The sequence below is a fragment of the Helicoverpa armigera genome, chromosome 5, assembly GCF_030705265.1.
Source record: "Helicoverpa armigera isolate CAAS_96S chromosome 5, ASM3070526v1, whole genome shotgun sequence".
Lineage (NCBI taxonomy): Eukaryota > Metazoa > Arthropoda > Insecta > Lepidoptera > Noctuidae > Helicoverpa > Helicoverpa armigera.
In genome coordinates this window covers 6,761,757-6,785,619 of record NC_087124.1, presented here as the reverse complement: position 1 = coordinate 6,785,619, position 23,863 = coordinate 6,761,757, and the positions used below count along the sequence as shown (strand labels likewise).

General features: G+C 34.2%; 2 protein-coding genes and 1 long non-coding RNA gene across 9 annotated transcripts in view; 1 reads left to right on the top strand and 2 right to left on the bottom strand.

Moving 5' to 3' along the window:
• LOC110369940 (multiple C2 and transmembrane domain-containing protein) overlaps nucleotides 1-14,678 on the top strand; it is a 43,053-nt gene extending 28,375 nt beyond the window's left edge. For all 6 annotated transcript variants that reach the window (XM_021325608.3, XM_064034987.1, XM_021325589.3 and 3 more), the window contains exons 5-14: nucleotides 4,277-4,460; nucleotides 8,696-8,892; nucleotides 9,128-9,347; nucleotides 9,518-9,666; nucleotides 11,323-11,459; nucleotides 11,680-11,750; nucleotides 12,882-12,985; nucleotides 13,178-13,287; nucleotides 13,419-13,516; nucleotides 13,737-14,678. In XM_021325608.3, the coding sequence (XP_021181283.3) occupies nucleotides 4,277-4,460; nucleotides 8,696-8,892; nucleotides 9,128-9,347; nucleotides 9,518-9,666; nucleotides 11,323-11,459; nucleotides 11,680-11,750; nucleotides 12,882-12,985; nucleotides 13,178-13,287; nucleotides 13,419-13,516; nucleotides 13,737-13,805 (1,339 nt within the window). In that variant the 3' untranslated portion in view covers nucleotides 13,806-14,678. The remainder of the gene's footprint in view (nucleotides 1-4,276; nucleotides 4,461-8,695; nucleotides 8,893-9,127; nucleotides 9,348-9,517; nucleotides 9,667-11,322; nucleotides 11,460-11,679; nucleotides 11,751-12,881; nucleotides 12,986-13,177; nucleotides 13,288-13,418; nucleotides 13,517-13,736) is intronic.
• LOC110369971 (multiple C2 and transmembrane domain-containing protein) lies at nucleotides 14,655-23,663 on the bottom strand. Of its 2 annotated transcripts, none has more exons than XM_064034988.1 (13): nucleotides 23,452-23,663; nucleotides 22,254-22,440; nucleotides 21,900-22,045; nucleotides 21,442-21,588; nucleotides 20,651-20,831; nucleotides 20,082-20,263; nucleotides 19,386-19,602; nucleotides 18,704-18,849; nucleotides 16,563-16,708; nucleotides 16,236-16,404; nucleotides 15,726-15,835; nucleotides 15,302-15,399; nucleotides 14,655-14,988 (listed from the first exon to the last, which is right to left on the bottom strand). In XM_064034988.1, exons 1-13 carry the CDS (start codon nucleotides 23,532-23,534, stop codon nucleotides 14,902-14,904), a joined length of 1,899 nt encoding a protein of 632 aa, XP_063891058.1. In that variant the 5' UTR covers nucleotides 23,535-23,663; the 3' UTR covers nucleotides 14,655-14,901. The 2 variants fall into 2 exon arrangements, with proteins under 2 accessions (XP_063891058.1, XP_063891059.1); XM_064034989.1 differs by having other exon boundaries at nucleotides 23,337-23,463.
• LOC135116959 (uncharacterized) lies at nucleotides 16,969-18,697 on the bottom strand. The gene is made up of 2 exons (XR_010276537.1): nucleotides 17,459-18,697; nucleotides 16,969-17,196 (listed from the first exon to the last, which is right to left on the bottom strand). It is a non-coding gene; the product is annotated as an uncharacterized LOC135116959 (long non-coding RNA).
• Nucleotides 23,664-23,863: the final 200 nt, after the last annotated feature.

The window sequence follows — 23,863 nt, the reverse complement described above, 5'->3', positions numbered from 1 at the left end:
AGTATCATTTTTTCCGAGTTTTTTTTTTAGTTTATTGACGCACATAGCCACCTTGTTTATATCAGGATTTACTAGCCATGACGTTAAATTGGGCTTTGCCATATTGTTTCTTACATGCATGTAGATTAGCTTTATCTGATCAATTAATTAGTATAATCAGTCAAAAAACTAGCTTTACTTTTATAATCAACAGTAATTACTTTTAAAAATTGTGTGTACCTAAGTAATTAAGCCCGTAAAGGAGATGGCCAAAAAAACACCCAGAATCGACAGGAACTTCATATGTATGATTGGATTCAGTATAATTTGTGGATTTTAAAAAGTATTTCAAATCATCTAAAAACCATGGGGTTCTCTTTTTATAACGTTTTTTCGATCAAGATTTTAGTTCACAAAAAAGTTTACTTTTACTATTTGATGTTCGTTAGACAGTGGCGGATTTACCAATAGGCCAAGTAGGCCAGTGCCTAGAGCGGCAGATTTAGAGGGGCGGCAAAATTAGCAATTTTTTTTACAGGTTTTTTTATAATTGAGTATATGAGTACACAATCCATATATAAATAGACGATTAATAAACGCAAAATTAATAAACTGTAGTATACATAATATACTTAGGTACTTACGTGATCATGAATTTTAAAATATTCTAATAGCGTTTCAATAAAAATAAAATAAAAAATCCGCTCGCTTCGCTCGCGGTTTCGCGGCTTTTTTCATCATTCCTGGTTTGTTCTGCGCTCTTTGAGTCCTCAATTTAACAAAAAGTTAAAGCACCGAAGTAGTAAAAACAACTGACGCGTGGAGGAGTTTTGTGTCCAAAACTCGAAAAATTTCAAACTTGTTTGAGTATTTTTGTGTTCCAAGACTCAAAAAATTTCGCGCTCGCTGCGCTCGCGCCTTTCACTTGACAGTGCCTATTTTCTAATTTCTTTAGGTATTATTGCGTCCCAAACATCAAAAATTTCGCGCTCGCTACGCTCGCGGCTTCTTCTCTTTGCACTGCTTTTTTTTTCACTCTTGTTTGGGTAGATATTTTTGTGTACCAAAACTAAAAAAAAAATTACAAATTTATTGAGTTTTGGAACAGAAAAGTATTTACATTTGTTGTTTTTTTTGGGGGGGCTGCACAATTGGGAGTCTGCCCCGGGTGCCACCCGATGCTACGTCGCCACTGCATCATAGCACCCGAACGAATGAACCGATTTCAATTTAGTTTTTTTTTAGTGTATGATGAAAATCGATTGAGCCGTTTAAAAGTTACAGAGGTTTTACGCTTCAAAGTCGCTGTCATATAAACTTGTTAACATTAAACTCTTCGGTACATACATAGAGGCTTGCAAAAATAATCTAGTAACTGACAGAAATATCATTAAGTTCACAATCATTAGAGGCGGCAAAAATTGAATGGCCTACTAGCGGCAAGTTTGTAAATCCGCCACTGTCGTTAGAAGTTGAATGCAGACTCGTGATTGGACCGTTTTGCATTGCTAAGTAATTTTTTATATTTGACAATGTCACATGGCGCGATTTTCAAAGACAATTTCTCCAAAAACATTTCATAGCCAGTTGTGAAGGTTGCATGTAACTGCGAAACCTCTCCAAGTAGGTAAGGTCGGTGCTTAATCGTATCTGGAGTGGTTAAATACAAGACCTTATAATCTCCAGGCAAACTCTGTAACCATGGGGATATTACCATTGGCTTGTATAATGTTAGTGTACCTTGTTTTTTATATGCCTTGATGTCAATAATCTTATAAATCAACATAAATTCAACAGAACTTATTTTTGTGAAAATATGATATAGCTCCTATACCCCATGGATTTCAGGCTGGATTTTTTGGCACCATCAAAGGTCTATCATAATGAACCCATTGGAACCCATTTCGTTGCTGTCGATTCTGGTTTTTTTTCTATGAAAATTTGGCCATCTCCTTTCAGTAAGAAACATTATATTATAGTAAGGAAGCAATAACAATATTAAAATACGGTATATTAAAATATAAGGAAAAAATGGTGTGAATTATGGTTTTTAGGAAATCTATATTTTCAAAAATACGTTAAATGTCGGCGTTTCTTACGTCAGTACAATACATAAGAATTTTAAATGATACTGCAAAATTATGTATCTATATATCAATAGTTAATTTTGCATTTAAAATATTGCAAACGTCCAATTATGCGACAGCTTCCTACAGTTGGATAAAAGCTTCGACACAAAAGCGCTGTCCGAGGACGCGTATTTACAGTATATACATGGCTAGTACGCAAGCGTGTGAAACTAGTCGCGAATAGATTGGAATTCACTTTTTGTACAAAGTCTTCCGATGTATACAGCAGCAGTACGCAAATACTCGCATATATTTCGTAGTGGCCAAAGTATCTTGCTTTGTTCCATAATATACAGTGCTAGTCCGCATGCAAACTAATCGTGTATACATTGGAATAGACGCGAAAAACTTTACGATTCCAATCTATTCGCGAGCAGTTGCATGCTCGCCATTTTGATTAAAACACGACCTAGCATTTAATGTTAATTTAAATATTAATAATGCTCCTTCAATTAAAAAACATTGTATTAAAAATTGAAGTTAGTGACGAAAACAAATCACTGCGAAACCGACTCCACGTAGTCTTGTCTGCCCTACCCCTAGAGTGCAATTCAAAACCGCGTAGGCGCGAAGGGGTGAGCTCACCACCGCAGCTTCGGCTTGCTGGCCGGCTCGGGCCGGCCAGCCTCAGCCGCGTCGGCGGGCGTTAAAACTATCTGCGACGATAAGCTCGCATGGGACCGCCGGAGCCCCGCAGCACCGGAGCCGTGACAGAAGCTATGCTTGCTGCATGTTGCTTGCTTACATTTTAAACGTTCTGAGTTAAAAAATTAGAAGCTAATTAAATATATTTTATGATGTCATTTAATAGTACTTTAGAAGTTTACTGTTAGAATGCCTGCTACAAAAGATGCTAAAAAATAACCATCATGCTGAGTTGTATTTAGAGTGGTTTACTTAGAAGATAACTAGTGGCTAAGATAGTATTATTTAGATGCTCGTTGATTGTGGCTGACTTAATAATTTAGAAGGCAAAATACATTTTTAGGGGCGAATAATGATATTAAAAAGAAGCCTGTTTAATTATCATTTTTAATAAACAAACTCAGATTCAGAGCCATTTTTATTTAATACTTTACCTAATATAAATTTTGTATAGTTAAATTTGACCGTGTATAAATTGGAAAGATGCATGTGCACGTCTAAGCTACGAATTATACGCGAGCAGTACGCAAAATTCGTGTATACTTTGAAATCACAAATTAAAAAACAGCATTACAAAGTATCAGCGAGCAGTTTCCTATGGATGCGTTTTGGCTATGTACAGTCTGTAAATACGCTCCGAGGACAATCTACCCTTTGTGTATCAGCCAGTGTACTCGTCAGACAGTTTATTAATCGCGATTTATATTTACACTATTTTTATATGTATTATGCATCTTTTGTAAGTACGTACATCCTTTGTATACAAAGCCTTTATTTATTTGATTGAATCTGTCGTTGTCCTCTGACATTTAATTCACACATTTAAAAATGCGAAGAGGCGTTCAGGGCCGACAAGTCTCGTTCTGTAGTTTTGATACTGGCTATAAGCAGATAGCTCGATACTCAAGACCAAGCATAACGTTCCGGGTTAAACTTCATCGGAAAAATACTGATCTGCGGTAAATACCTCATATTATTTAGACAGCCTATAATTAGCAAAATAATAAATATGACGCCGGTTAAAGAAAAACAATGTGTCATATTTATTGAAAATGTTTTTATGTGATGGGCACTTGTCGGATGTCAAACTGAACAAAAACTTTGTTTTTGTTAACTACATTGTTAAGTTATAAATATAACTATACATTTGAATAGCTGAGTTATTTCGGTTGTTAAGTTGTTTAACAAAACCGTTGACACTATGACGCAAATTACATAGAATCTCTTCTTCGTATCCACTTAATAAATATAGAAAGTCCATACACCTAAACAAAAAACATCTGTAAATTATGTAGCATAGATTCGTAGGCAGCTTTGATGATAATGACGCAAAAAAACCGGTCTCCTCTCATAGCTCGGCCATAAAAATATGAGGACTATAATTTGCTACAGATAAGCCGAGGATCAACATAATATACAACATACATATTATAAACAATAATATTTATCTCACTGAAATATGCGAGCATTTTATTATGCGGTACCGTTTGTTTGCACGGTAATTGAACAGTTCCATTTGACAGGTGTGTCATCGACCTCTCGCAACTGGAAAAGGAGAAGACCCATGAACTCTGGCAGGAACTGGAGTGCGGTCAAGGCTCCATACATTTGCTGATTACTTTGAGCGCGACTGCGAGAGTCATGCCCCTGGATAATGTGCCCACGACTACTGCCGTGCAGCACGCCACTCCCGAGGGAGATAAGTTTGTAAGTACCTACTGTATAATGAAAACCTCTATATCTTTAACCTATTACTAATATTACTGGTAGAAATGGGGAAATTTTGAGTGATCTTGCGGTTGGTACCTAAAATTTACCAGGGTGGAAAAATGTACGCTAAGGAGTGGAACTTTTTTCTCTCAAACTTTATGGTTTTTAAATAAATTCCTCACAACTTTTAAATTCGGAATGAGAACAAAATATTAAAGTTGGCCACACTGTTGGTGATTAAATCAAGCAAAACAACATGATTAACGACCAATGAGAAAAGATTTATAATAACGAGTTTGTCTGTCCAACTTCGTTGGGTTTTTCTAGATCAGAACTACTTAGTCGCAAACAGCTTTTTCATAATTGCAGTCTGTAGGATTAATAACCAGACAAAAATTTCAACTGAGTTTTTTACATGTCTTTGGAATAGTTTGGTCGAAAGATCGAGAAGTGTGGAAGCAAGATGGGGAGGCCTTTGCCCAGCAGTGGGACATTATGGGCTAAAAATAAATAATAATTTGAAATAGTTTGTTACTTCTATAAGAAAATTGTTTGTGAAAGGCAAGCAAGAACGTAAGTTTTGGTTCTTTCATGGTATTTTCACATTTTAGAATATCATTACAGTCCTTTGTTGTTATAGTTCCCTTGTGTACACAATCTCCGAGCATCGTCGAAAATAATAATTTAATCAACCCTCATGTTGATTCAGGCCTCTTAAGTAAATCAAGTACATGCGCAGTAAAATTGGAATTGATTAAGATCACGTTCAACAAAATATTTGAAGGCCATGATTTCGAACTACATAATACTTTATGTTTGGCATAATTACTTTTTAATTATTGATTATGACCCATATCATATGTAAAATAAAATAGTCTTCATCCTGTGGTTTCACCCGCATCCCGAGGGGAATATTCCCGCACACGAATGAAAGTATCCTATTATTAAGTTTATCTCCATATACCTACGCAGAAAAAAGAAAAAAGACATACCTATATAGAGCTTTCCGTTCAAGGTTTTAAAGATATGAATGTTAATATGCCACTATGTTTATGTTCATGCAAATAAGGCTACATTTAATCAAGATAGGTATTCATACTTAATTTTATACGTACACGGAAGGAACAAACCACTTAAGTTATCGATCTATTTTTACAACACTTTAAAACGGCTTTTACTTAAGATGCTTTAAAAATAGATACGTATTAATGTGAATGATTCAATTCAAATTGAATTTTTAGTATCATTGTTAAAATATTTAATTTTGGTTGTTTTGTTTCATTTGCTCACTTATTCAAGAATAAATCACGTGGGAAAAGGCTTAAAATCTTAATTAGAAGATAAAAATGGAGGGAAAAAAGCTAATTCTTAGACTAGAATCTTAGCTAGGAATAGAATCTTAATTAGGTATTCCTTAGATTTAAAAATATACATAGTTTTAGTTCCATCTGAATATTGTGCATTGTGACTGAAATTTTCAATTTTTAAATTAATTTTGTAATTAACAAAAGTTATGAATATGAATTAAATTACTTTTTGTCACGTTGCAAGCCATTCTTTGTTTTCAAGTTGTGCGTTTTATTTTGATATACATTGTATATTTTCTGTGAACAGTAGGTAAAATTATTTTCTCGCATAGGTCCTTTAGAACGGTTCGTCCAGCATCTAGTGAGTGAGTCTGATTATGACGCTTATAATGTAATAACTGAGACAATAAATCAATGCCGAAGAACTAATTAATAACCAAGTTATTAAAAGCCTGAACTGTCTATAAATACAACCTGGCATGCAACAGATGTAAAGTGCAATTTAATTACGATAATTAAAAAGAAATGTGTTGCAACTATGCGGACACTTTTAAGTTCAAGTTGCTTTGCGGTTTACAACCAAGTTAGCCTTGCTTGCGGTGCATAAAGTTCAGTTCATACAGGCCAAGTAGATGATAATATCACTTGCGTTTAAGACCAGTGCATTTAATAGTTTTGTTCTTTTATGTTTACGTTTTTGTACAAACTTTAAGTACTTTTACTTGTACAATGTATAACACGCACTGCTCGCATTAATAACTGTAAAAAAAAATTCTACGTACAGCTTACCTAGTAACTACAACAACACTCTAAAAACAATTTGTTACATATTTAGTTTTGGTATAGTTCCTAGCTCAAGTAATATATCGATAAACTGTATATTTAATTACATACATTGTAAAGGGATTTCCAAGAATATTGATAACAGGATTGCTTCCTGGTTTTCGAGTATTTTTATCGACTTTCTTTTCCGATATGTACTTATCTTTATTTATCCTCTGGCTTTTCCGTGTGACTCAGAGAGAACGCACGCTTTACCTCCGATTCTACGTTCGTCGGATTCTCATTATCGTTGGAAGGCCGGTTTTTTCGCGGCCGGAATATTCCGGACTTCCAATAGCTGATGACGCAATCAAAGCCGTCGAACGGGCTGAGATGCGCAGATAATGCTAGATTTATTTATCACTTGACATTCTTTCTAGCCAAATTAAAATGTCCAACTGGCACTGATTAATAAAAACCTCCTTTCTGGAAAAAGTAAAAGGAAGAAGAAAATAAAACAAAAGAAAAGCTACATGACATCATACGTGTAGCGACCGGTAATCCTAATGTGTCCTAATGCAAATATGGACAGGAAGGAAGACTCAAAAACAAATACATTGTTAACTAAGTGGTTCGTAATTACTTAGTCACACACGTGGAAGTCGCGACCATGGTTTTTGAACTAACTACAATAGAAATACCCTTCGTTTGAGGCCATGAAATGTCATGTAACATCCCAAGTTCATTACCAACTCCAATTTTAATACAAACTTGCAACAAATAGGTTCAGAATTATCAAATGCAATTACAAAAATTAAGCTACATTGTTGAGAGTAATTTATTTCAGTGACATTCAGAATAATTTGACACTTAGATGTTAAAAACGATATTACTATTTTACAGTTCTTCTGTCTTCTTTAGTAAGTAACATGCCTACTTGACCATTGTTCATTGTTCGAAAGTGGTTTTCCTGTTAGATTTTGGGTGTTGTAAACTGCCTACTGAAAAACTCAACTTCGTATGTTTACCCTATTTTGCGTCATTACCTAAGCAATGTCATCATCGCATAAAATATCCGCTAAAACTCAATAGGGAAAATTCAGGTATTATTTAGGTGCTTGAGTGACACCTTTACCTAGGTAATAGGTAAAGTCTAAAGTTTATTATTTGAAACCCTAAATGTATCTAAACAAAAAATATCTACGTAAAAACTTTTTCATGACTTGCATATTTGTTCTACCAAAAATAGAATGTTGCCTCTACAGCAGGTAAAAAAATAGATTTATTTATTAACAATAAAATTGACCCATCGATCTATAATGCTTGCGTCATTCGACAAAAACTATCCGTGCTGGGATAAGCTTAAGCTATAGTCGCAAAAAATAACTACGTAGGTAGTTATAATAAATTAACATATTCATAGAAAAAACTATCCAGTCGCTAAGTAATTACAAATATACCATGGCGACCAATTATCATGAAATATGCATGAAATTAACTTTTTGTTCTTCAAGCACAGCTTTTGCTACTTCTACGTTATTAATAACGGTTATAATAATTAATTTATAAAAATATTCCTATATCTATGCTTATAATAAACATGATTTTTCAGGAACAGAATGTTTTGTTTTCATTCGTAATTAATCAGTTAAGTAATTGAAATCTTAAAAATAGTCAACTCTGTTTTTCGCGGTTTCACCCTCTTGTGGAGCTTTGGATAATACAAAGAATTCGTACCTATTATTTTTGATGTGTTTAAATAATATTGTATAGTGTGTTTAAATAAGTTTTATCAAAACACGCTCTGTAGTTTTAAACGTAAAAAATACCAAACATCCTTCCATATATCACACGTTATCATAACAAAATCTTCACGCATTGAAAACATAAAGAACCATAAAATGCAAAATCCTTTGTTTAACTGAGCTTAACTCATAAATGATAACTCCACAGGTTACAGTTATTCCATTTACCAAAAACAATATTACAAGAATCAACCTGCTGGTCAAATCGGCAGTCGTTCTTTGTAAAACACTTTTACTCAGCTGCATTCGGCTAGACTAGAAGCTGACACTAACATTCATAGTTAGGAATAGGCTAGGCAGATGATGAGAAGTTCTTTTATAATTTGAATAGAATTTATAAATGATAACTTCTTTGCAGTCATGGTACCGGCTGGACAACAACTGGGGTGAGGTCGGCGAGCTCACCGTCACGGTGTATGGCGCCGAAGGGTTGAGCGCGCTCGGCATCAGCGGGAAAGCTGACTCCTACTGCGTGCTGGAGCTGGACAACTCCAGGATACAGACGCATACCGTTCCTGGGACCTCGGACCCTATGTGGAACAAGAGTTATACTTTGTAAGTTGAGCCATATTGGCGTATATGAGTGATTTGTGTACGTAATCTTAAGTAGGTAATAAGGGTGCCCCATTGTTGTTATCATATCATGTTGATAAGTCCTTATACCCACAGCCCCATGTTAGTAACTAATGTTTCTATAACACAGTCCGATACCTACATCTGGAGATGACGTCGTGTGAAAGCCATGTGGAAAAATAGTTACCCTGTTACAACGTTTGAATTTTCTTTGCAGCCCCATAAACGACGTTACTTCTATGCTAACAATAACAGTGAAGGATGAATCGATAATCAACACAATGAAAGACGAGACTCTCGGGAAGGTATCGATACCGCTGCTAACAATAGTGAATGATGAGAAAGCGTGGTTCGACCTCAACAATCGATCGAAGAAATCTGCTACAAAGGGAAACTCCCCGAAAATTCAATTACAAATGTCCATCGCGTGGAACCCGGTAATTTATGTTTATATTGTTGTTTTTTTATTTCAGCCCAAAATAACGCTGAAACCTTGTTTTTCAATAAGCATTAGATACATAAATCATCATAATGATCTGTATTGTTTTGGTTTATTTTTAGACACTCCATTCCATTTTCATTTGCTAATGAATAATTCTCTTTACAGATAAAAGCCTCATTCAGGTTATTAAGTCCGAAAACAAACAAATACACGGAACCAACGCCGAAGACTTTCAACATTCCCCTCATATACAGCAACTTGAAGTTCATCAAGGATATATTCTATGCCGTTTACTATGGAAACGAGCATTTGAAGTAAGTAACAAAGTATAATACCATTCATTTCATTAAAGTTAGCGATGTCGTAATGATAGACCTAAGTTTATAATGGACACAGGTCAAAGTCAATTCATATAAATTATCTCGATATCTATAGTGGGTACAATTTTCTATTCGACATATACATTACGATAAGAAAATGGAGTTTCTAGGTCAAGGGTAGTTATTATGGTTATTTTCCCAGTATATCTATTTATGAAGTACACGACTTAGCTTGCTATTGTAATCGTACCATTCAGCTGAAAACAATTAGGCTCCCGGTGGTTCATGAAACAAAGCCGTCATAACTGTCCGTCCTTATTTCATCAAAGTTTTAGGCCTTAAATTCTAATTATTTCACAATAATTAATGACGAAGTCCGACTATTGTTTACTCTTGTCTGATTACCGACTGTGTAATGATTACTATGTTAATTTAACACAGTTTCATGTGTCGTTCGTTGACCGATTCCAGCCGCTGTACTGTACGGTGCATTTACTTCGATATATTTAAATAACATATGTATTTGCATTTCCTTTTAATTAATCCGGATGTTGTTTTGACTCCTGTTAAAATGTACCTATGTAAATTATAACAAACGATCATAACACGTTCAGTGGCAAATAAGATGGAAATTCTTGGAATTGGATTCTCTACTTAAATTGAGTTTTTTTAATAGCTTGACCCGATTTTAATAATCCTCGCAAAACTGGTAAAAACTTACGTAATATTTCGACATTAATTAACAATCATTATGTTTTATTATGATTAACAATGACATCATTTAGTGTATAAGTATGTAGTTTTAGTTTTCAACAAATATCAGAAAAATTAATATGTATGAGAATGTAAAAAATGGTTTTAAATATTTCTACGATTTTACATAATTTCAGATTAATGCAAGCCTAATAAAATTAAATATAAATTTTCCACGACCTGTTACACGGCTTCAAATTTTTCCCAACGATTTTGCATACCCAATGAAAGAGCCTTAGCTCACCATTCTTAGAGCTGAACATCTAGCTGCAATTACCTTTAAAGGATCATTCTACTAATTAAAACAGCCGCAACGCTAATGTCCCATTTAAATAATGCGTGATGTAAATAAATAATTATTTACGCAATAAACCTCAACCCTTTGTCCTGTTCCGCAAGTGTTACTAGCACAATCAAATGCAAACGTGCCACATTTTTACTATATTAGTCACCGCTTTTTATAGGTACGTTTTATGTAAATAGATAAATAGGTATATCGATCGAAAAGTCTCTGAAAAATATTTACAGACAGCTATTGAAAACTTAACCTGGTTAATTGGGTTGAGGAGTTCAGATAGGCAGTTGCTCCTTGTAAAACACTGGTACTCAGCTATGTACATCTGGTAAGACTGGAAGCCGATCCCAACATAGTTGGGAAGAGGCTCGGAATATGGGATGACGAGCTGCTGAAAAGTTGTCATGAAATACATTTAAAAAAAAAATCCTATGGCCCAAATTTTAGTATCACCTAAATCTGTTTGTTAGGTACTTTAATGTGTAAAATATGTATGCTTTTACAATAGATATGTACATTTCATAGCTACAGTACCTTCCATTTATCTGAATCTATGTGTATGTATACCTATGTAAATTGACTGACAAATGAAATCTTTTCAGATATTTGTTTGAGTGGGAGAACCGTGAGAAGTCAGCGCTGGCGCTCTCGGCTTGGCTGTTGTTTTGGTACTTCTTCCGAATGTGGATGACGCCTCTTCTAGTCCTTATTCCCTTCCTCTACTTTTGGGCTACACGCAGTAAGTAAACATAAGTACATATCTTGATAATTTACCCAATATTCAGTAACCAAACTTGATATTAAGGGATACTGGTGCCAGGGGTGGAATATCCCTCGTTTAGTCCCCTAATTTAGGTGTAGTGGAATTACTCCTGAAAAGTATTCAGTGTTTTGTAAACATTGTATTTATTATGTAACTGGCAACATTCATAAACTTATGTTTATCTTACCATTTCCAGACTCTGCTAACTTGATGCCTATTTCCCATTTCGATGAAGATTCGTCTGACGAAGATCTGGACACTACCAAGGTAAATCCTACACATATTAATTATAGCTAATTCTATAACGGAATATAATATTTATGCGATAGAAAATGACGTATACAGTCATTTGTTTAATAAATGTATTTATGAATTACTAATAAATCAGAATTGACTAATAAATCAACGAGTAACTAATTGAATAAGACATAAATTGATTAACTTCTGAGTAGTTTCTAATGTGTCAGTTTTATGTTCTTATTTACAGTCGGACATTACTTACAATGTACTTATTTGAATACTTCCATGAAGCAAATCATCATCAGGTTAAAATAAACCAGGAAATAGGTCTAGGTACTGCTAGCGTCACCGTCTCAGTGTAACAATGCATCTTCTTACTTAGAATTGATGCACATAGTCATACATAACTTATAATATTCCATTATGAAGAAGTAGTGGATTTGTTTTTTGTATGTAATCCTTGGAACTACGAGACCTGCTCTTAAGATTCACCACCATATAAAATTACATTTTCCTATTTGTTTATAACAATTTTTGATGTGCCACGACGGACAAATCTAAAATATAAATATCTAAGTATGCTGTGCTACCGTGATTAGCAAGCTTATCAACCGACATTTTATGGTGCACAATAAAATAATATTTAAAGAAAAAAAGAGAACATCATTAATCAAATAATACACGCTTAGCTTATAATAGCTATTTATTAGTAAACCCATATGACCCCAGTTCCGGGTACATACACTTGATAGTATACTAATGATGAGTGTATCTAAAGACACAAACATATTGTAATGTATGTTTGCTCTTTGTATTCAGTCAATTACATTTTATTACCATCTTTATGCACTGTAACTATACTTCATTAATTTCCACTACCAGGAAAATTGTAGCTAAATAACAAACTATCGTGACCCATGAACCAAAAATGATAATTAATAATAGACTGTGTGCAGACATAGAGAAAACAACGCCATTTTTAATAACAGAAACTCGTAGAAATTATATTCTTTCTTGCACAGATAAGTATGAATTACAAATTGTAAGTACCATCATATGAAGATGTTACTTATCTAAGGACCGACCGCACCAAGCATTACTTTACCCTGCTATGATCGATCTACTCGACACGGTAAACATTTTGATTATTTGTTTCAGGATGACAAAACGATAAAAACTCGTCTGTACGAGCTACAGGATCTCACGTTTACGATAAAGGATGGGATAGACTACGTTGTGTCTTTACTACAAAGGGTTAAGAAGTAAGTTAGATACTTTTCCTAAGAAAATTCCCATCATCTATTAAACGAGTATTTTGTAGTCTTTTTGGACCTCAAAATTGAAACATGTCCTAACACCTGAGCTTTTTCATAACCTGGATTTGCCTTGACTGTAATAGGTACCTAATAAATATACTTACATCCATAACTAATACATTTTCTTTAACGTTTCAGTTTGTTCAAGTTTGCGGTGCCATATCTAAGCTACCTCGTGATGACTGTTTTGTTTGCAGCTGCGTTTGCATTCTACATTATACCTGTTAATTATATATTTATGGCTTTAGGTATGTACTTTAATAATATACTTCATTTACTATCTATAGAAATAAATCAGTTTAAAAAAAAAGTTGATAAATTAAAAGATATTTATAAGGAAAATACGAAAAATCAATTAATGTAACTCTTTACTTTTCAGGTATTTACAAGTTTATGCGCAAAGTGCTGAATCCTGACAGGATTCCTAACAACGATATATTGGACTTCATTTCAAGGATACCAGACGACAAAATGCTGGTTAGTATCAAAGAATCGTGAAAATATACCTACTATAACTTAACTATTATATTTGCCTTTATGAATGTTATTGGTGATGTATAGAAATGCTGCTGATATTATGAATTGAATAAATTACCTGATATTCCCAATCATAAACCATTTTTTTTTTAAAGAAATACGATAAGCCTTAAGTAGACATTATTTTAAAATTTTAACCACTTTTCAAATTATTTTTCAGAAACAATGGCGTGAACTAAGGGTGCCTGAAACGAACTTCAACAGATCGTATTCACTGAAGAAGCGATAAACTTCGGAAGACATAAGGCGCTACACACAATGCGCTACAAAGCGTAGTGCTCTAATATACGCCGCACTTTAGCACAGAAGTGCTGAGTGCCTAGTGCGAGTTTTGTTAAGTTAACGTTCTCGACGCCTAAATTATCATACAACTTATTTATGAAGCATTAATTTTAGAATTGTTTATTTTCATGAAGCTGTCATCGACTTTTGGTCGTGTTATAAACGCACTCACTCACGAAATAGTAAACGTTATTATCCAAAATGAATGACAAAAGTGTCGTATTCAAATTATGTATGATGAAATTAAGTATAAGATGGAACATACGAGTCTCAATTTCAGCCGAGTTATAATTTGGTCTCGAGAGGGTTAACTTACAAAACTCGGAATGCACTCTACCTCGGCTGTGACGTCACAAGTGACGTAGGCTGTGCCCGCCTGCTTGCACAACCCTGTGCAAATTATCTAATGACGTCATTAGACGAAAAAGCTCAAATCCTATTTATAAATAAGTACATATTTAATCATATAGGTGATATTTAATTTAATTTGCCATTCGTTAAATAAATTAGCGTTTAGATATTATGTCCGCATGCATTTTAAAGTTATTTCATTGTAGAAATATAGTTCTTTTTTATAAATGGTTTGCGGATTTGTCATACATTTTGTATCACGTCATGTTATCATCTTCCTATCAACTCATTGACAGACAAGAGCAAATAACATGATTATTTTAGCCATGTTTTGCATAATAATAGATAGTAATAGTTACTCATTGTACAAACACAGCAATAAATTAAGTAATTAGGATTATAATGAAATTGTGATGTTTAGGATTAAGAATGAAACGATAAATAATAATTATTATATTCTTATACAAAAGTTGTTTTATTTTTAACAATAGAATTATCACTATCGGCTACCTATCACTATTATGAACACAATACAAGTTTAAGAACTACATTATAAATATGTGTAATATCACCATATCACCATGGCTACCTAGGAAAACCTTCCTTACAATATATTACCCTTTACTAGGATATCTACTCGAATAATATCGAACTAATAAATTAACTACAATCTAGGCGTAGGTAGATATTAATCATTTACAATTTGGTTTTGCTACTGTACTTATATTATTATTCTTTGGAATCTGTGGCTCTGGCACGCTTAATTGTCTCCAGTCCCTCTGTAAACAAAAAAAAATAAAAATAGAACATCCCATAAAAAACTGCCTGGAATAACACAATGAAGACTTTTTAAAGAAAATTAAGCACTGGCTGCAAAAAAGCACTGATTCGTAATTTTGACTTTATTTTAATTTCATTTTTTTTCTAAAGTTTCCAAAATAAAATAACTAAATTCCTGCTATCCAGTATCAAGATATACTGGCAACCCTAAAAGCCGCGGTAAGCTCTCTCCTAAATCACAGGCTTTATGGTATTTTGCTTTAGCCCCAAACATTTTCAGGAGCAAAAAAATAGTATGGAGATTTGTTTTACCAATATTTTGTTGTCAGGTATCCTTGAAATGAAGTCCAATAAGTCGTTGTTTGGCACGCGGTCTGGTTCCAGACGTTTTCTTCCATATTTATATAAACCTGAAACATAAATTAGTTAAGGTGGATGGATACATAACTTTCAGGATACTTATGTCAATAATAGATAGATTTATCCTTTATTATGCACACCATTTAAATTACAAAAAGAAAAACTAAATATTAAAAATTTTAAGTGTAACAATAAGGGGTCATATCGCTATGCCTAAGCGATCTCTTACACGCGCAATTTTAGGCAATATTGAAGAAAATTTAAAACAAACCCTAATTAATACTGGCTCATTACAAGCGTATTAAAAGCTAACAAAATTATTTTAAGTATATTACATCTATCTCAATAAAGGTAAGTAATAGTAAGTATGACTTACCAAAGCCCATCATGAGATATTTATAAGGAACGAAGTAGAGGAGAGCAGAACTAATGGCTAGCAGGAACATGGACAAGAATGTCAAAAATGGCACCTTGAATGTGGCTAAACTGAAAAATAAAAAAAATTGGAGTTCAGTACAAAATTTACGTAAACAAAACGTATGAAAAAAATTATAATACCTATATCTAATCTTTTTATTGTTTTATTAACACACGTGCGTAAGCAATAAAAACTCACTCTTAGTCAGCAGATATATTTAAATTAATCAGCCTTAGAATCTCCCGAGCCTATTTGCCAACTATGTTGGGGTCGGCTTCTAGTCTAACCAGCCCTAGAATGTAGCATATTATTATGTACATAGCTACAAAAGGGTACATTCTTAAACACTACTAAGTTAATTTTTCCATGAAAAATGCAACACTTCACTTAGTTACTTATAATGGTTCGTGAGAGAGCTGTTTTAGAATAGAATAGAGGTTGCATTATAACATATGAACTATTACTTACTTATTTATTCTTTCAGCAACTGATACCATGTACTCTATGCCATTGGTGATTGTTAACGTCATTTCTGGTAAACCTTTAATTTTTTCTGAGATGGTATCGCCATTATGTGTTTCCTCAGCTGAGTCCCAGTCTTTAGAATCATCCATGTTTTGGATCTTCATGTCTTGATCTAGAAAATGCGTCAAATATATTAAACAGTACAAAACAAAATTGACTAATGTCTCTTATACACGTGGTTTTTACTGATCATAAAAACATGACAGAGTGTTGCTTTCTAATATTCTATTCTAAAAGTGATTGATATTAAGTAAACTATCACCAACTTACTTTGCTTGTGATCAATGAACCACATGACTGGGAACAGCGCGGCAATTAATAATGGGGTCATCCATGGGTCAAAATAGTACCAAAATATTAGCCAGCAGCAAAGAATTGTCGTCGATAACTCTCGGTCATCCCACTCTAGAAAACTCCTGCAAAACGATAGGGTAGACTGGGTACAGTTGTGCCAATTTTCGTTTGAAGACCAATAATTTTGTTATTTTACTAATTAGCTCGCAGAAAAGGAACTTGTATCGCAATTTGGACATTTGTGTACGTAAAAACACTAATATTATATATTGTTCCTTAATACAATGTATTACTCATAACATCAATTTTAAAAAAAATGGGAAAGTGTCACAACCGGCCACATGCCAATGGCGGTTGTGACATGTATAAACATATATCAAAATGGTCTATAATATCTTTTATTGTAGAAATGTTTAACATAATAAGCTTACAAACATAGTTTTAAAAATCAACAAAACAACATTTACTCTGTTAAAACTTGTAGCTGTAGAAAGGCTTGTAGCTTGAGCTACACGTACGAAATCCCTTGTTTCACTTCTTCATCAGCATCTTTTTATTTTTTGATATAACACTGCGCTCTTTCGGTCTTCCACAAACGTATTCTGGACATCTAAAAGCAAAAAATAATAATATGAAATTTATTATATGTATAGATATTCGTCACAACCGTACCCAAAAAAAATGTCACAACCGTACTCAACGCATCATTTTGAAAACAAAAAATTGCCATGATTTTGCCATATACTTTACGTAAAAAGAAATCACTCGTAATTAAATATTAATGTTCAACTTTTAAAGAAAAAAATAACAAGATAATCTATCTGTATAAAAATAACAGTAATTAGGAAAAGAAATCGAACAAAAATACTTACTTTTGATTGTTGAAAAGCAATGTGGGCTCCTGCTTACGTCAACGTCCTGCGCCGGCTAACGCAATATTGGGGAACGTGCTTAGGCTTGTGAGCCACGTCTTTCTCCCTTATACCCCTCCCCCGTATTACGTATAGTTTCGTTACAATTGCGACTGTCACTATCGTACCCTGGCACAACCGTACCCAGTTTACCCTACTTTACGTTAAACAAGTAAATAAAAAATCATTCACCCTTAGCCACGCTATTTATTAATAGGCATGACAATGTATGTAGATGTAACCACCGAACCCAAGAAAAAATAAAGGGATTTCAAATACAATGAAAACTCTTTTGATTTTCTTTCATCGGAAACCTGGGTGGACTCCAGTACCTATACACAGACGTCTAAAACGACGGCAATCTTTGCCGTTGTTTGGATTGCTTGATTTGCTTTGCAGTAGGTATGGATGAAATGCCTACATTTTTTGTATCACTTATTTTCTGTAGAGAGAACATTTTAAACAGTTAATTGCACGTGGGCATACTAAATTTTTCCTCGTGTTCATTACTATACGTAGGTACCTACTTAAAACTGCAACACGGATCTGCTAGGGACTTCCATAATGCATAGGTACCTACATGCATGCACACTCATAATGAAGTAAGCTAGCTAAAGGTCGGCGCTTATCAGTGCACATGGATATAGTCGCCTGTCAACTACATATGTATATATATTTTAATCTCTTTGCGGTAAGCCCGTAGATATAGCTACCTACCTACCTATGTTTTGGAGATATATAGTTATCGAACTAATCAACGCAAAGATAATATAATTAAGGCACGTAATACGGACACGGTACGTGTGCACTCAATTTTGTGTGACACAAAGAGATTGTATGTTACGGTTATTTTTGCTTATCGGTTGAACTCAGGTTGAGTTATTGTGTTCTTTATATTTAAGACCCTTTTACGCATTTTTATCTTGGTAGACTCAACTTTGATGTTCTCATTTAACACAACTTTGTCCTTATTATTACACACAACCATTTCTGTGTAAATAAAGCCACGATGGAAGCAAAAAGAAAAGCTATATCTTTACGTACACATACCTATTCTATTCAACACACATACATCCTATTTTCTGTTAGGAAACTATGAGTGGAGAGTATGATGGATCGAGTGTACTGAAGTGAATTAGACATGGAGGGAATGCGGCAGACCCAAAATAATTGATGATTACAAGTATTGGAATGATTGATATTTACTTGATACATTCGTTGATTATGTAGAGGACATCGAAGGTCTCCTTAATAAACTTGCAGTTCTTGTAAACCAGTGGTATGTCGAACTTTGGTTGCTTCGTAATGTACTTGACTTGCTTCGGTCGAAACAGTTTTAGCGAAGCGACCACCTGAAAGATATCATTATTTAACGTCGGATTTCAATAACCGATCCATTCGTTGTGTTGTGATTAGAGATTGAAATTCGATCACATAACAACGAACGTCTTTTGTTTATCTTACCACACAGTGTCGCAAGGTGACATTATGCCTACGGATTAGCCTATCTAAATATCTACTTAAATCATTATCAGGTAAAACCTTGTGTATTGTGAAATTTTAACATCTGTTCTTTATTTAGCCGCTCTGATCAGTAGATAACGAAGGTTCAACATCCTTGGCTCCTTGAGTAAGTATTGGAAAATGCCTTTAGATATGTGGAAAGTTTTTGTTTATGTTTATAAGACATCGATTCTTAAGCATATTTTTGAAATAAAGGGAATTTCAGATAATGTATTCAAGTGCTTCTGAGAGTCTTTTGTGACCAGACCATCTATATTGGAAGCAGGGCGGTCTTCATAAACATCACTATGTTACACAAAACTTTACATGAAGCTCACAAGATGAACACGTTCCCAGTTCCCAGATTATGATTAAGGATACTTACAGGGTTCCAAAACACATTCATTTCTAACCGCACCCTAGGGCAGTTCCCGCGGGCACTCTTTCTCTTACAGCTGTCTTTAAGCGCATACCAACAAGCTTCGCCATTGTTTATCCTGAGCAAAGGTATTATCACTCTGCCCAGAAAATCGTATAGCAAGGAGTTTATGGATCGGTCATATACTTTGATTTCTAGCGTTGAAGCTACGTCATATATGTTGCTAAAATATAAAAGAAAAATATTCATACAAATCGTGGTAAATAAGAACTAGGTACCATTTGAAATGGAGAATAAATAGGCGTGGCTAACTACAATTTTATACAGTTACGAAAATTATAAGGAAAATAAGAAGGTTCATTTACGATAATTTCATATTATGATAGATACGCATATTTGTTAGTGCGTAATATTTTCTAACGTGTTTTGAATTTTAAATTGCGCGTGAAAGATCGAGTGTAAGTATTAGGTATTGGTTATCGCTGAACTTAATCCAGAGATAGCAGTTATATCAGTACTCAATCAGGATCTTTTTTAATCTTTTCAAATTATGTTACAAAATATGTTTTTGTAAGTCATTTGTTTTGAAATTCCTCAAGGCATATAAAAATACACTATCACGTATTTGCTAGCAAACGAATTTACTACGCGATTCAGCCATGTCACCGTACAACAAATCTAAAACAACTGGAAGAGACTCACAACACAAAAGTCTTGTTCCACGTAGGTTCAGAGCTAGCACTCGCTGATGGGGTCTGCACTTTCTCGTTATCTAACTCCAGGGTACAATAGGCATTGGGCTTGCCGCTCAGGCCCTTAGCTCCGATCACTTTCACGTGAAGTTGACCGACAACAGTCGTGTCTGGGTGCAGGTTATAGAAAGCCTGAAAGAATAACGATAGATGAAATTTATATAGATCTACTTGTAGCACAGATACTATTTGGAGGTACTAACTACCACGAAGAGATTGGAACAAGTAATTTTCCCCATGTTTTACTTTCTTAATGTAAACAAGCAATAGCTGCTAAGGTAATTTAATAAACCTCTTCCTTGCTGAAAACGTGAAAAGCCATATCATACACAAATCCAAGTGTGTAAACGTAGCATAGTTCACGTAGCACCTCTACGAAATCTAACAGCCGCGAATGTTTGTAGCTTCGTAGCAAAGTGCTACGACAACCCACCTGTATTCAATATTACTTCTATGCTTCATAGTATCTCTTATGTATTATGTACCTAGTCTAGATAAAAATATACAGTAGCTACGTACATATTTAGACCGTATATCCTCCAAATTAGGTTCGATGCTCGGCACCAGTTCGTTGGACTCCGCTGAGATGCGAGTGGAACACATCGTGATGGACAAGTGTACCGAGCCATAGCCTTCATCTAAGTCCTGCCAGATGTCGTGAGTGCGCTCTCTTTCCCGGGACGACAGGTCTATAACACAACTTTTAAAATAATTTAACTAAGTAACCTTGAATTTCCTCAAAACATTCTTTACCAATAACTTCAATTAGTTTCTTAAAATGAGTACAAAAATATAATTTAGTAACCAGCGGATATGGTGAACGTAAAAAATGAAATACGATAAAAATAGCAAGTTTAATGATGTTGTATGGCGATACCTCCCGCCCCTGACCTCCGGGAAGGGCAAGAGATAACATGCACGTTTATACAAACAACTAATAAAATCAAGTCTGCCAGCTTCATTAATTAACACGATCAATATCCCGTGGATCATTTTATAAGCACTATTTATTAGGATGTATGAATGAAGATAAAATTATGTATTTGAAATAAGTATTGTAACAATTTATTTTGTAGGTGTGTTATGCAGATAGGTATAGTAGTTTCTCCTTTCATAAACTGAATAAAACTTCTGAAGTGGTTAGATTAATTAATAGAGTTTATGAATAAACGAATACTATTAATTCACGCCGTCACAAAAATCGAGTAATTGCCACTGCAGAATTATAATATTTGGAAACACTAGTTTTTCTACTTTTAGAATTCAGATGTAGTTCATTTGTACATTATACAAGTAATTTTGAATCTTACCTTCCCATAAAATTCTTCCGTTTGCCCTTATTCCACAAGGAAATGTGTAACAGTTGATCGTTGCTCAGATGTAGCTTGAACCTCTCTCGCCACTGCGGTTGTCGCGTAGCTTGCACCGACTTAGATTTATGTGAGTGGGAACCCATGCTGTAACAAATTGCTTAGGATAAATTCTTTCAGAACCCTCGTCCAAAAATGCTCATGGCCCTTCATATAACTCATTATAAAAATGCTTGTTGTAAAAGGCCATTATGTAGATTTGAAAAGAATCTGACACTAAGCTTGTTATGAGAAACATGAAGTTCAATAAAAGTTAGATTGAATACGCAAAAAATGTTCCACTTTTTAGTATGTATAAACATCATTCTTTGCTCATTCGAAGATAATGTTTCTCTATATTCTCTATTCTATTCTCTCCAGTCCTAGGTACCTCCTAAAACAACAAATTGTATATTTACCTAAATTTGCAATATACTGAATGTGAACCGCCATCCTGCGGATTGTGCGGGAGTCCCTTCGCTTCCACGATGACGACGTCTACCACAGTATGCTTTATGGTCTTATCTCTTTTCAAAGATGCAACCCTTGGCTGCAAGGCAGTTACCTAAAATATAAAATTGAATTTAAACTTTTCATTCGTGAGCGTGAAATCAGCGCCTGATAAAAGTTATGGGTGATAAAAGATATAGGACCCAGAACAAAGGATTTACTTTGTTATTAAAGGGTGCGGTGTTAGTTTAAGAATAATCTTATAGGTATCCTTATAGGTACCCTCCTTCCATTCCTTTTCAAATCGGATTCAAAGTTCTCACCTTATTAGGATGCCGCAATTCCACGGCATCATCATCTGACTGCTCCAGGCATTTGTTGTTATTATTTATGTTGTTGTTGGTGTCATTGGTGGTTGTGTTCGCAGTCTGCACGCCCACAGACTCCAGCATGGGCTCTATTCTTCTCAGGCAATCGCTGGCGATATTTGCGAAAGACCGAGGGCGCCATCTATAAATTAATTATATGAAAATACGGCTGTTTACCGCGTTTTCACTGGTGATCTATGGATTTTACTTCGCTTCTTGAAAAGAAGCTCGAAGCGTCTCCAGAATACCATATCTTACTTAGTCTTTAAGTACTAAGCCGTTTCATGAGCAATAATCTTTATCACGATGTGATAACGGCCTACTATTTTGAAACCTATATTTTTTCCTATCCATTTTATTTTTCTCGGAATTTTCAGACCATGAAGTGCAGCAATACTTTCATCGTGATGTCTAAAGAATTCAACTATTTTAGGGATTTTATAGCATGATATTTTAGGTGCTTAGAATTTTCATATACAAATATCAAAAAGGAGGAAGGTAAAAATAACAATCTGGGATTACTTATTGTGGCCGGACTCTAATTTCTCATTAGAGAACATTGTTTGTAGAGATCTTTTTGAAAAAAATAATTCATAATTCATCTGCCTAGCCTTTTCCCAACGATGTTGGGTCGTCTTTCCGCCTAACCGGATGCAGTGTTTTACATAGAGCGACTGCCTATCGGACCTCCTCAACCGTTGGTAAGACTTTCTGTCTTCTGACATCACATTTATTGTGTCTTGCGAAACACGGAAGAAATTCATGAAACCAAAATTGTGATAGAAAATAACTGTTGTGAAATGCAGAAAGTATTTTTCTACAGCTAATACATTAAATATAAAGATTTCCCATTCATTATTTATTATCAATAAGTACTAGGTATGTCTAACTATCTACTAAGGAAATCCAGCTAAGTAAATCTTCAAATATCAATGGACACAACAGAGACAAAGAGTGCCAAAACTTACTTAAATTCAGGAAATGCCTAAATCCTTAGATATTTAATTATTTCATAGTTACAAATACATACATACTTACACGTACATATTTTACAATAACCTTATAACTGATTACTATTCTTTCTTTAATTTACCACACTCGTTATTTTATTGAAGAATTATTTAATTTTTTATTTGATTAAAATGTAACTTACGAACTTGCCGCGTTATTTCTAGTCACTAATGCACTATCAAGAGAATGTCTCGATTTTTGTAGCGTTTTGTCATTCGATTCCATAACGATCGGCTGTTGTTTATTCGGAACACAATTATAACACCACACAACACAACATAAGAGCAACGATTTAAAGCATCTGTGTAGTTATGAGATGTTGACACATTGGAATTAGCCTTGTAAGTCCGATAACAAATAATATAATCATATTAATATAATTACTAGATACTGTATTTACCTAACTAAATAATATGTGTAGCTATCGAATCTTATCTACTTAAATTTAATTCCAATCATTCTTTGTGTCATTATACTATATTTTTTTGATAACTTCTTGCAACAGCTGTACGGCAGTCATAAATAATATTAAAGTCCAGAATGATAATAAAAGT

Excerpts from the sequence above, each read along its gene's own strand:
- LOC110369971 (XM_064034988.1), bottom strand. The coding sequence starts at position 23,534 with ATGGAATCGAATGACAAAACGCTACAAAAATCGAGACATTCTCTTGAT. Across the intron at positions 16,709-18,703 it reads ATAATCAACGAATGTATCAA|GAGTTTTCTAGAGTGGGATG; the intron begins GTAAATATCAAT and ends ATCGTTTTGCAG. Across the intron at positions 14,989-15,301 it reads TACCTGACAACAAAATATTG|AGGGACTGGAGACAATTAAG; the intron begins GTAAAACAAATC and ends TTTTGTTTACAG.